At 41.7% G+C, this 13621-nt stretch overlaps 1 protein-coding gene and 1 long non-coding RNA gene across 3 annotated transcripts in view; one reads left to right on the top strand and one right to left on the bottom strand.

Annotated features, from left to right (window-relative positions):
- SLC30A5 (solute carrier family 30 member 5) overlaps positions 1–5465 on the bottom strand; it is a 35426-nt gene extending 29961 nt beyond the window's left edge. The window contains exon 1 of the mRNA XM_045809817.2: positions 5157–5465. Coding sequence (XP_045665773.1) covers positions 5157–5245 — 89 coding nt within the window. The 5' untranslated portion in view covers positions 5246–5465. The remainder of the gene's footprint in view (positions 1–5156) is intronic.
- A 68-nt stretch (positions 5466–5533) lies between these two features.
- Positions 5534–13621, top strand: part of LOC148110074 (uncharacterized) — a 31280-nt gene continuing 23192 nt past the window's right edge. For both annotated transcript variants that reach the window (XR_015724493.1, XR_015724494.1), the window contains exon 1: positions 5534–5846. This is a non-coding gene — a long non-coding RNA (uncharacterized LOC148110074). The remainder of the gene's footprint in view (positions 5847–13621) is intronic.

A 13621-nucleotide genomic window follows, 5' to 3' on the forward strand; every position in this document is an offset into this window, starting at 1 on the left:
GAAAAAAGTCACGCAGACTTTAGTACGCTGAGTATATCAACTATATTAATGTTAATTAAATATTCTGGTCAGCATAGCAATTCAAAATTAGTCAAGGAAAATAAAAGTTGAGCTAGAAATCTGCTGTTTATTAGTTCCTAACACAGTCAAGGGCATTATATGTACCCAGCAAACGTTTACCAAAAGAAAGAATGTTAACTCTACAACTATACTTGTGTGATACAGTGATATCTCATACAGTAACATACATAATGCAATAATACAGTACATTAAGTGGCAGTCAAGCTTCTGGCTTGGACTATCAGCAACCCAGCCATGGACTCAGAATGAAAAAAAAAAAAAAGAATGAAATTAAGTAGAGAGCGACACTGGAAACTGCACGGGCTTTACTCCTTAAGCTCTTAATCAAGTGTAATAATAAGGCAGCAGGATAGAAGCAAGGACATAAAGAACAATAATGTCAAGATAGGGAGGGAAAAAACAAAGACCAGGAAAAACAATGACAGCAATCTGGGGATTCTCAATGTCAGCAAAGAGTCTTGTATATCCTGTATAGGGATAGTTAGCCTTCAAATATTCTTTGCACACTTACTATGTGCCAGATGCTATAAACGGCCAATGAGACCTAAGGGAAGACTGACAAGGTGGCTTCAAGCACAGCCTTCTCCCTTCCTGATCAAAAGGGAAGATGCAGCTGGAAATACTTCTGTCTTCTTTCTGCCTTCAAGGAAGGAACTTTATCTAAAAAATGTTATCAAAATGTTAACATTATCTAAAAGTGTTATCCATCTTATAACAAGCCTGACTATCAAGGCCAATACACTTGGGATGGCAGAGAGCAAAGACAAGGAATCTGGGTGGTCTCACTGAGGTGCTGAGCAAATACCTACCTGGTTTCTTTTATGTGAGAAGAACATCTCCTTATTTGTTTAAAGTTCTCTTTGTTATGTTACTTGGAACTAAACATATTTCTAGGTGCTATCTGCGACACTTAATGTGTAATAGAGACCTGTCCGCAAGGAGTCTGAGGCCTAAGGAAGACAGGCAAGCAAACAAGTATTTATGTGACCCCCAAGTAAGTATTAGAGTTTTAAAAGAATAGTGGAAGCAACTAACTGTAACTTGGTAAGCAAAGGTCCATCTTTAGAATTCAAGATATCTAAGTGTGTATTAAAGATTAAGTAGGAATTTGGGGTGCCCGGGTGGCTAAGTCAGTTAAACATTCACACTTGATCTCAGTTCAGGTCTCGACCACAGGGTCATGAGTTCAAGTCATGCATTGGGCTCTATGCTGGGCATGGAGCGTACTTCAAAAAAATAAAAATAAAGAATAAGCAGGAATTACAAAGCAAGAAAATGGAAAGAGTATTTCAAAGTAGAGAGCAGCATATGCAAAATACTAGTACTAGGAAAACGCCTTAAATAGATGACTGTATTTAAGCTAGGTTAGCCAGATGACAGAATGACCAGAGGTTATCAAGGAAAAGGTAGATTATATTTAATACACGTGTTTTAACAAGATGGGACAATATATGAAATTCTTTTTTTTTTTTAAGATTTTATTTATTTATTTGACAGAGAGAGAGCGTGCGCACACAAGCAGGAGGAGAAACAGGCTCCCCGCTGAGCCGGGAGCCCAATGTAGGGCTTGATCCCAGGACCCTAGGATCATGACCAGAGCCGAAGGCAGACACTTAACTGACTGAGCCACCCAGGTGCCCAGTTTCTAAGTAATTTCCGTTTAAAGTATTAATAAACCTTTAAAATTTTGTCATTTCAAAGCCAAGATTTAGTCATAAGGAACATTAACTTCAGTAAAATACTTAAAAAAAAAAAAAAGATCTATTTACTTTAGAGAGAAAGAGGGAGCACGAGCGGGAGAGGCAGAGGGAGAGAAACTCTCAGACACCATACTGAGCCTGGAGCCAGACATGCTGATCTCAAGACCCTGAGATCACCACCTGAGCTGAAACTAAGAGCTGGATGCTCAACTGACTTCGCCACCCAGGCCCCCCCAAGTAAAATGCTTCTTGGTAAACATATTACTATTATGATCTTTCCGACACTAATTTTCTTTATCCCTTTTTTAATTTTTAAAATACAGAGATTATAAAAGTAATTCCTGACTAGCTGCTTGTTATTAAAGTTTTAGATAAAATCATTCCCATTTCCTCCTCACAGACAACCAAGTGGTCATCCTTCCAAATCTTTTCCTTTGCATCTTCATGTATGGACACATACATATTTCATATACTTACAATTATACACATATTTTGATAGTTACATGACTTTTCATGTATGTTCAAGATTTTTGCTAACACTATTAAATCAGGAAAATTATTTTAACATTTTAAGTTGGACTCTCTGATTTTTATTATTTATAAAACATTAATCTTTTTTTTTTAAAGATTTTATTTATTTGACAGAGAGAGAGTGAGAGAGTGCAAGCAGGGAGTGCAGCCGGCAGAGGGAGAGGGAGAAGCAGACTTCCCCGCTGAGCAGGGAGCCCAATGCAGGCTTGATGACCTGAGCTGAAGAAAGACACTTAACGACTGAGCCATCTGGGCGCCCCCAATCTTTTTTTTTTTTTAAGATTTTATTTATTTATTTGAGAGAGAGACACAGAGAGAGAGCGAGCACAAGCATGGGGAGCAGCAGTGGGAGAGGGAGAAGCAGGCTCTCTGCTGAGCAGGGAGCCTGATGTGGGGCTCAATCCCAGGGCCCTGAGATCATGACCTGAGCAGAAGGCAGACTCGCTTAATCGACTGAGCCACCCAGGCATCCCTGGAGTCTCTGATTTTTAAAGCTTCATAATGAAGTCTTCCTCTTGGGCTACAGATGAAACACTAGCTAAGGCTAAATAACCATATACTAATAAGTAGATAATTTGTAGTTTATATTGTGCAGGGAAAGAGTGAACAGCTTCATTTACTAAAAGGGAAAGATGAGGGGGTTAGAAGAGAAAGGCTCTTCAACAGGGGCAGTGGCCTTGAGTCACTCAATGGCTCTGGGGGACTCAGAGGGATATATTCCACCTACCCAACTGATAAATCATTATTTGCCACCAAACAGTTTCATCAAACATTATAAAAAATCTCTGGTTCTCTAGACCTAGAATTACCAAAATTTTGGTTTGGGTTTAAATGTGCTTCTTAGCTTTGCCCACTGCAGTAGGCAGTTCATGGTTCTCCAGTAAACAAAAACCACAATCAGTGTGAAATGCATGGGGTTTAGGATAACTGACTCTCAGGTCAGTTATTAGTTGGGAAAATAAACTTTTTTCTATGTCTCAGTCTCTTTATCTGTGAAACAGGGACGTGCTATGTAGTCTATAGCACTGTTGTACGGATTAATTGAGATGCTATACTCAAAGCACATCGAACACTGGTGTTGAACAAATATTGACTATCATCTTCTTTTCTGCAAAGAGGCCTTACAGAAGCCAGATAGAAACATTTAAAGCAATTCTTTTTTTGTTAATTCAGGCACAAAAATACCCACAATTAAAGGATTTTTGAACTAGTTTTTATTGCAGATCATAACGAGTATTTGATCGTTAGCCTATGCAAAGGAAAATTCTTGCAACTTGGAATCTATTAAGAATTCAACCACTCCTGAGTTGAATTTGACTTTGCAATGAGTTACAATAGGGCAGTTCTGCTAAGCAAATAATACAACAGTAGAGCAAAAGACTGTTTGCCACAGATAAGACAGTAATCTCTTGAATAAATGGTAATTTTAAACTATTTGTTTAAAAATAATTTCCAGTTTACAGAAAAGTGGCAAGAATAGTATACCCTTTATCTGGATTCCCTCACTGTTAAATGTCCCATTTGCGTTATCATCTCTCTAAACACAGGCCTCTTTTTCTCAACTAAGAGTAAGTTATTTACATCACACTTCTAAATACTTGATTTCCTAAGAATATGTACATTTTCTTATAAAATCAGGAAAGTTATCAACTTCAGAAAATTTAACATGGTTATACTTTATCACCCATAGTCCGGTTTTGTTAATGGATCTATTACTGCCCTTTACCGCATTTTTTCCCCTCTACTACCAAAATCTAGACCCGAGTCACCTATTGCATTTACCTGTCAGAACTCACTAAATAATATCTGATATGCTGTTATTTGTAAGAGATTAGAAAATTTAACTTACACTACAAAAATGCAGTTGACTAAGTTCTGTTTCAGCATTTTAAATGTCCTTTCCTCTTCACTGAAAAAAAATTATATTGGCAATGCTATTTCTACAGTTCCAAAGAATTTATCAAAATCTTTAAACCTCAAAAAAAAAAAAAGTCTTCAAGAACGGAAAAACTGAACCTCATTAAAAATGAAGACAGTGAATACCAAATTCCAACAAAATTGTTGGGCCATATTTTATGCATCCTTGACACTACCTCAGAACTTAAGACAGATCAAGGACACACTCTAACTGGTTACTGTACTTACCTCTTGGAGGTTCGTGGGAACATGGGGGGGCGGGTAAAGAGGAATTTTCGCCTTTTATTCTACGAATTTTTGTAGTGCTTGAGGTTTTTTTTTTTTTAAACAATGAGTACACATTTCTCATTTAATAATAAAATAAATAAGCCAAGGAAAATAAAGAAAGCTAGATGATGGGCTGAATTTTTGATGTGTGGGGTTAACCTGAATGTCGAAGTTCATCCGTTTGTACTTTGGTTTCTTCGCCTGAAGATGGTGACACCTTCCCCTAACTTACGCAGGGAGACGTCAGAAAGGTTAAGTAGTCACTAAACTACTATTTCAGGGAGAAAGAGCCAGCAGAAAAGGTTGTCACAGACCAGAAACACCCCTCCCGTGAACCGGCTGGTTGAGGGAAGGTTAACGGTATGCCTCGAAAACCAGAAACTCAAGCAGTACCGCCCTCGGCTTTAGAGCATTCATTCTGCAGCGGACAACGGGGGAGCCAATGAAAGCCACAGGCGCAGGAGGCACAGGGACAGGACGGACCGCTGTGGGACGCGTGCTGGGCTGAGGGCGTTCCGGGCTGTCAGCGGGACGGGAGGGACGCCGGTGCCCGCGCGCGTCCGGGGGGCAGCGGCCGTCTGGGTGCGCGAGTGAGCGAGCCGGCGAGCGCAGGCGCGGGAAAGAGGCGCTCCGGAGGTGCGAGCCGCGTCCGTCACTTACCGAGCGCTGGGCACGTCCACCGGCCCGAGGCCGCCGCCGCCGCCGCCGCTGGGGCCAGCTAGCACGTCCCCGCCGTATTTCTCCTCCATGCCGGGGCTCAGGAGCCGCCGCCGCTGCCGCCGCCGCGGGGTTTCTTCATGTCTCGCCGCTGTCGCGGAACAGCGGGCACAGACACGTCACTCCCCCATGGCAGCGGCCCCGTCGTGTCCCCGCAGGCCCGGCTGCCGCCGCCGCCGCCGTCCCCGGCTCCGGCTCACAAGCACACGCGCTTCGGGACTAGGCCGCAGGCAGTTCCGGCGGCGCCGGGTTCCCCGGAGGCGCACCGGAGCGGACGTTGCCAGGCCACGTCATCGAGCCCAGCAGCCCTCACTCCCGGGGGAGTGCCCAGCCCTGCGCCTGCGCACAACAGAACACTCGCTTTCTTTTGGCCTTCCTTAGGTTCCGCCTACCGCGGGGTGGCGGATCGTTTCCTTGTTCGGGATCAGCCCCTCCCAGTGACGCTGCCCAAGTTCCTTACTTGTCCCTGCAGCGCCACCTCTGGGCCGTCAGGAATACAGCGGGTTCTTGTAGCACCGCGGAAGAGGGCCTAGAAAGTGGACAACGTGTGATTCAATGGAGTGGAGTATCTTTTAAAAATCCGGCTGCTAAACTATGCTACTTAATCCTGGTACATCAGTAAAACTTGGCCAGGTAGGACCAGGCCTTATCAGGGTTATCTTTCTGCTGCTAAAAATTTAGGAACGTAGGCTCTCTTATCTGTATTTGTGTGAATCGTTTATGTGAATTAGGTGGCAACTCCATCATTAATAATTGTGTCACTTGGCCTTTCTGTATCTCAACTTCTTAATTTGTAGAATAGTAATAGTAATATCTATATTACAGTGTTGTTGGGAGGATTATTTGTGTTATGTGAAAAATGTCTAGAATAGTGAATGGAGCACAGTAATCAATGAATGTTAACTATTATGACTCATAGGGAAATTGAGGACTGAGAGATGGAAATGGGGTTTGGAGCAGTTTACAATACTCTACTTAATTTGAATATACATAAAAAGTCTTAGCAACATACAAAATATTGAGAACTCACTGTGCCTGCTGGAGCTTCATAATGTACTGTGTAAATATTTATTAATTTGCGAGCAAGGCCTGGTTGGCAACATTACAGGTTAAAGGCACAAATGCTAAGGTTTTCCAAATAAGGTGTGATATGACTCACTGATAGACAGAACCTGATCTGAAATTTGGATAAGGTTTTGGATATGGGACAAAAGCATTGTGGGACAACACATCCTATGTTTAGAACACAGAGGAAGACATGACCTTTGAAGGCCAAAGTGACTCCAAGTGACTTTATTGTAGTAATTTTTTTGGTAGAATTCTTATTTTCCAATCATAATAGCAGCGTTAATGAGTATTATGTATTGTGTTTTCTAGAGCAAGTTCCATTCTTGTGGAGCCCAGAAGACTAGGTAGCATGACACATATAAATTGAAATTAACTTCATTTCAAGTGGAGCTTGAACTCACTCGATGTTTCTGATTTGGCTGGAATTATGGCACTTTTCTTTTAGGCCAATATAAGTACATTTTCTACAACTGCTTTTTGTAGTGAAAGGGCAAGAGCCTCTATTTTCTTTCTGCCTACTCACTTCTCAACCCATTCCAGCCTTGGCTTCTGCATCTATCAGTCTTCTGAAGCAGATCTCTCATGAATATTTTTCAGCCGTATACTACCTCACCTCTCTAAAGCTTTCAGCATAGTTGATCTCTCTTTTTTTCTTCCTCTCCTCCTCCTTCTTCTACTTTTAAGAGAGAGAGTGCAGGGACGGCAGAGGGAGAGGGAGAATCTCAAGCAGACTCCCCGCTCAGTGCGTTGCCCACCTCAGGGCTCCATCCCACGACCTGAGATCATGACCTGAGCAGAAATCAAGAGTTGGACACTTAACCCCGACTGAACCACCCAGGAGCCCCTCTCGCTCCTTGAAACATTCCCTTTCCTTGGTTTCCAGAACTCCACATTTTTTTTTTGTCTCAAAGGAAGCTCAAGTCTTTATGTTTAAAAGTCAATGCATGATCTTTCCCTAAAACCTTATTCTCTTCTAATGTTTCCTACCTCATTGGATGGCACCATTTGTTCGGTTTAGCAAACCCAAAACTTAGCTATCATCTTGTACACGTCTCCATCACCAAGTCATACCATTTTTTACCTTCTCAGTATTTCTTCAGTCAATCCAAATTTTTCCATCCCTATCACCACCATCAAGTCTAGGCTACCATCTGCTTTTTCTTTAGCCACTTTAGTAAACCCATACTAGTTTTCCAAGTTCTCTCTTTCCCTTCTCCAGTCTGTTTTCCACATTTTGCCACAGTAATAGTTATATTTTTGAAATGCAAATCTTTTTTTTTTTTTTTTTAAGTAGGCTCCCTGCCCAGCATGGAGCCCAATGCAGGGCTTGAGCTTACGACCCTGAGGTCAAGACCTAAGCTGAGATCAAGAGTCGGAGCTTCACCAAATGAGCCACCTAGGTGCCCCTCCAAATGCACATCTTATAATGAACTGCTTACCCCACTGTACTGCACCCTGCAGTCTCCCAGTGGCTTTCCATTACTCTTAAGACAAACTTGAATCAACCAGGAATCCACATTGATACCTCCAATTACAATTCAACCTTAGATGTTTTATTCTAGACTTTCCCCTTCTATATTTGTACCTCTCTTTCCTGGGAATGAGAAACATGGCTCCCATTATTCTCAATATATTGACTTATTTTTAAATTTTTTGTATGTAACCAAATACTAACCATGTGGGTCATCTCTTCTTCAGCAGGAAGGCTCATGCTGGCCTGGGCTGGCTGCAACTTCTCCTCCATCCTAGTGTTTTTTTTTTTTTTTTAACATTTTATTTCTTTATTTAGAGAGAGAGTGAGTGCAAGCAGTGGGGAGGGGCAGAGGGAGAGTGAGAGAGAATTCAAGCAGACTCTACGCTGAGCACAGAGTCTGACGTGGGGCTCGATCCCATGACCTTGAGATCAGGACCTGGGACACTCAACTGACTGAGCCACCCAGGTGCCCCTCCATCCCAGCTTTTATTTTATTTTTTAATACTTTATTTATGTATTTGACAGAGACAGCCAGCGAGAGAGGGAACACAAGCAGGGGGAGTGGGAGAGGAAGAAGCAGGCTTCCAGCGGAGGAGCCTGATGTGGGGCTCGATCCCATAACGTCGGGATCACGCCCTGAGCCGAAGGCAGACGCTTAACGACTGCGCTACCCAGGCGCCCCGCAGCTTTTATTTTTTAATCTGGATTTGACTCATTTGCACGGAGTGACAAATATGGAAATGAAACATTTTCTCTCATTTAACTTTCAGTCAGCTGGAAGGAGCAAGAAAGGGAAATACCTTTTTGGAGAGGCTCTATTAAGTACGAGGACATCTCTTATTTCATTTAATTTTTAGAAGACCTTTCAAGGTTGGCATTATTTTATGTGACAGAGTTTAACCCAAAAAAGGCTAAGTAAATTGTCCATTACATAATAACGGGCAAAGTGCATGCCATTGTCAGCTGTTTTGCCACTTTCTTCCTGATTGCATGCGTGACAAATGACTCCAGTGTTATAAGAGAACCAGATGGGGAGTGCCTATTTCATAAACCACTTCTAGGAATCTTGATTAGAGAATATGGTGGACATTGTCCTAAGTGGCAACTTAGCACCAGCTTCTTTTCTTCCGATGAATATTTGTTGAGTGCTTACCATATGCAAGGTCCACTGTCAGGTACTTGTTGGGTTTCCCAGAAGCAAATTCTGAGGTAAGAATTTGAATGAAAGTGATTTATTAGCAAATGTTCCCAGGAAAAACAGGAGAGTGGGAAGTAGGACAGGAAAGAAAGAGAAGCAAGGGTGTGATATCCGACAAAGTCCCACTAGGGAGCTCGGATACTATGAGGATCACAGCTCAGAGGGTTCTGACTGGGGGTGAGCTGTCTTAGCACATCTGGGCTGTTATAACAAAAATTACATAACATGGGCGGCTTATAAACAACACACATTTATTTCCCCCATTTCTGGAGGCGAAGAAGTCCAAGATCAAGGTGTTGATAGAGTTAGTACCTAGTGAAGATCCACTTCCTCGTGTCACCTTTTTGCTCTGTCCTCATATGGTGGGAGAGGTGAGCTAGCTCTGTGTGGTCTTTTTTGTAAAGTCACTAATCTGAATCATGAGGGCAGAGCCTGGTAACCTAATAACCCCCTAAGACCCACCTCTTAAGATCATCACCTTGGGGGTTAGCATTTCAATCTATGAATCTTGAGGAGCACAAACATTCGGGCCATAGCACAGGGAATTGGGAGATATTGGAAACAGTTCTCTGACCAAAGAGAGGAAGGTGCTGGGTATTATGAGTGCTGCTGGAATGTCTGAAAATGGGGAAGGGATCCAAGGGCATATGAGCGAAGGCCTTACCGACAGTATCCACTACAAGGCTACGTATATTTTGGTCATTTTCCACATGCTGTGTGTTCTACCTTCCTAAGGTTGAAACCAGAAAACTCACATTCCTAGACTTCCTTGCCCCTAGGCTTCTGGCATAGGACCTGGGTTTTGCCAGTCAGACACCTCCAGGTGTGACTTGACTTCAGCTGAGAAAGCAGCAAGTGGAGACACTCCTTTTCTTCGCTGGAGGAGACATCCAGTACTTTGGAAGTAGCAATGGCAGAGCTTCTGGTGTCCATTCCTAAGGGTCATTGGTGCCAAGTGACAGTGGCAGTGGCGTGGTTGGCAGAGTGGCCTTCCTGGTGTGGTTGGGCCTTGTTTCTGTTGCCTTGGTGGCAGAGCCTGGCTCTCTGGTCTTCCGAGAGGTTCTGTGAATTACCCAATATTCCTTAACAAATCCCTGCAGGAACTAGTCAGAGTAGAGGTGGTTCTTTGCAATTAAGAACACTGAATGGTACAGGTGATATGGTACCAAACCCCAACTATCAATAAGCTGCATATAGATTTCGTAAGTGCATTTTATTTCAGACCAAGGAGCAGAACAATGCTTTTCAAAACCATCACCTAATATGTTGCACCTTAGTGGAGAAAGCAGCCCCAGACTCGTAAGATGACCTCATCTGATGCCAAACATATTCTTATCTTCTATTTGAAATCAGAAAAGGAAAGTGAGACAATGTTCAATAATTCCATATCTGTCCTGACCAGGCAGGAAGAAGATTGGGGGTTTGAGTGCTCTGGAATTCTCAGAGATCTTGGGCTTCCTACGACACCTGCAAAGCTCTACAGGGAAGCAGTGGGTAGTTTAAAGGATTTGAGTTCTTTGCAGGTAGGGACTCTGCGTGATGTTTTTAGCAGACATTAAATGTGAGCAGTTAAAAATGAAAAACATCATGTACAAGAACGATGAGGGGGATACATGAAGAGATGAAGAGATACAGTTCACAGTTATACATTTTCAACTAGCAGATCAGAATTTTATTGTGGAACTTGAAGTTTCATTGTAATTATGCCCCAGGTGTTTCAGGAATTGATCCTTCCATTTATCCATTCATCCACTCAGTAGTCAAAAAGAAAGTGTTTACTGAAGGGCTTTTAAGTGCCAGTACCAATTATATTCCAGAGTGGAGGAAAACATAGTATTCTCCTTCTTCTGAAACTGATTAGAGACTGAACTGGTAGCAACACCCTTTGGGGAAAACAAACTGAAAATAATTCCTTACCAAAAAAAAGAAAATATTATTTATCAGTTATTTAGAAAAATTAGCTAATTTAATAGCACACTATCATCAAGGGTATGGGAAAATAAGTATTCAGATTGGAAAGAAAGAAGTAAAACTACTTCTATTTGCAGATGACATGACCTTACACACAGAAAATACGAGGAATCTACTTTAAAAAATTGGTAGAAATAAACAAGTTGAGCAAGGCTACAGGATACTAGATCAATATACAAAAATAAATTTCATTTCTATACATTTGTAATGAGCAATCCAAAAATGAAGTTAGGAAAACAATTCCATTTTCAATAGCACCTAAAGAATAAAATACTTAGGAATAAAATTGACCAAAGGGGGTGTAAAAGACAATGTTTTGAAAACTGTGAAACATGTTGAAAGCAATTACAGAAAACCTAAATAAATGGGAAGGTGCCCATGTTCATATTTAATATTATTGAAGTTGAATATTATGCCCTGTTCCCCAAATTGATTTATAGGTTCAATGCAGTTCAATAATGTTCAATAATCCCATATCTGTCCTGGAAAATCCTAGCTGGATTTTTGCAGAAATTGACAAGCTGATCTTAAAATTTACATGGAAATTCAAGGGACCTCAAATAGCCAAAATAATATTGAAAAAGAATAATGTTGAGGTACTCACAATTCCCAATTTCCAAACTTAGTACAAAGGTACAGTAATCAAAATTGTGTGGCACTGGCATAAGAATAGATATATAAATCAATGAAGTAGAATTGAGAGTCTAGGAGGAAACCCTCATGCTTACACTCAATTGATTTTCAACAAGGGTGCCAAGATAATTCAGTGGAGAATGAATAATCTATACAACAAATGGTGTTGGGACAACTAGACGTTCATATGCAAAAGAATTTGAATCCCCACCTCACACCACAGGCAGAAATTAACTCCAAATATTTCAAGATCTAAATTCAAGAGCTAAAACTATAAAGTCAGAATAAAATATAGGTGTGTATGTTTGTGACCTTTGTGACCTTGTAATGATTTCTTAGCTATAACATCAAAAGCACAACTCACAAAAGAAAAAGACAAATTAGATTTCATCAAAATTAAAAACATTGCGCTTCAAAGGACACCATCAAGAAAGTGAAAATATGGGGCGCCTGGGTGGCTCAGCCATTAAGCATCTGCCTTCGACTCAGGTCTTGATCCCAGGGTCGGGGGATCCAGCCCAGCATTGGGCTCCTTGCTCAGCGGGAAGCCTGCCTCTCCCTCTCACACTCCTCCTGCTATGTTCCCTCTCTCACTGTCTCTCTCTCTGTCAAATAAATAAAATCTTTTTTTTTTTTAAAGATTTTATTTATTTATTTGACAGAGATAGAGACAGCCAGCGAGAGAGGGAACACAAGCAGGAGGAGTGGGAGAGGAAGAAGCAGGCTCATAGCGGAGGAGCCTGATGTGGGGCTCGATCCCAGAACGCCAGGATCACGCCCTGAGCCGAAGGCAGACGCTTAACCGCTGTGCCACCCAGGTGCCCCCAAATAAATAAAATCTTAAAAAAAAAAAAAAAAGAAAAAAAAAACAAAGTGAAAAGATAATTCACAGAATAGGAAGAGAAAATATTTGCAACCATGTTTCTGGTAAGAGTCTTGTGTAGATGCTACAACATGGATGAACCTTGAAACGTGTTAAGTGAAAGAAGTCAATCACAGAAGAGCACATATTGTAGGATTCCATTTATATGTAATGTCCATAATAGGCAAATCTATATATAGGTAGGTTAATGATTGCCTAAGGCTGGGGAGTGATGGCCGATGGGTAGTGTTTCTTTTGGGTCCAATAAAAATGTTCTAAAATTGGTTGTGGTGATGGTTGTACAACTCAGTGAATATACTAGAGACCATTTAATTGTATGCTTTCAATATGAGAATTGGATGGTATGTGAATTACATCTTTATAAAGATATTATTTAAAAATTAGGAATGTATGTTTGGTTACCCTCAAATTAAAAAAATAAATGGACAAATATTTGGGCAATTTTATGGGTGAAAAAATTGTAGATCGTTGCCATTTTAATTAAAACTTCTTTTTAAACCATTAAGTTTTAACATCTGCTGACATGTTTCTTGGTTTTTCTCTCTCATTTTCAAGAATATGGGAATTGTTTTCTGATCTTTTAGTTTTTTCTTTTAAAGGAATTATCTTTTCTCTTACCGTTCAAGTAAGCAGTTTAATTCTAACAGGATACCTGGAGGTCAGCAATGAGGAAGTCCTGGCTTGCTCTCCGCAAAGTCAGAGCCTGCCAGGGCAAGAAGCCGGCTCAAACCAGTCAGGCTCCTATAGCCCATGCCATGACTGGAGCCCTCTGACCAAGTTCGGAAGGAAAAGCCCAAAACCCTGCTTTCCACCCCAAGTAATGAACATTCCAACTCCTAGTTAGCAACTGTCAATAAAAGAAATCCAGGGGTGCCTGGGTGGCTCGGTTGGGCGTCTGCTTTCAGCTCAGGTTGTGATCCCGGGTCAGGTCGTGGTATGGAGCCCAGAGTGGGGCTCTCTGCTCCACGGGGAGCCTGCTTCTCCCTCTCCCTCTGACTGCTGCTCCCCCTGCTTGTGCTTTCTCTCTCTCTGTCAAATAAATAAATAAAATCTTTAAAAAAAAAAAAAAAGAGGGGCGCCTGGGTGGATCAGTCGTTGAGCGTCTGCCTTCGGCTCAGGGCTCAGGGCGTGATCCCGGCGTTCTGGGATCGAGCCCCACATCGGGCTCCTCCGCTGGGAGC

The sequence above is a fragment of the Ursus americanus genome, chromosome 5 (genome assembly GCF_024610735.1).
Source record: "Ursus americanus isolate L20-20 chromosome 5, mUrsAme1.1.p, whole genome shotgun sequence".
NCBI classification, from domain to species: Eukaryota; Metazoa; Chordata; class Mammalia; order Carnivora; family Ursidae; genus Ursus; species Ursus americanus.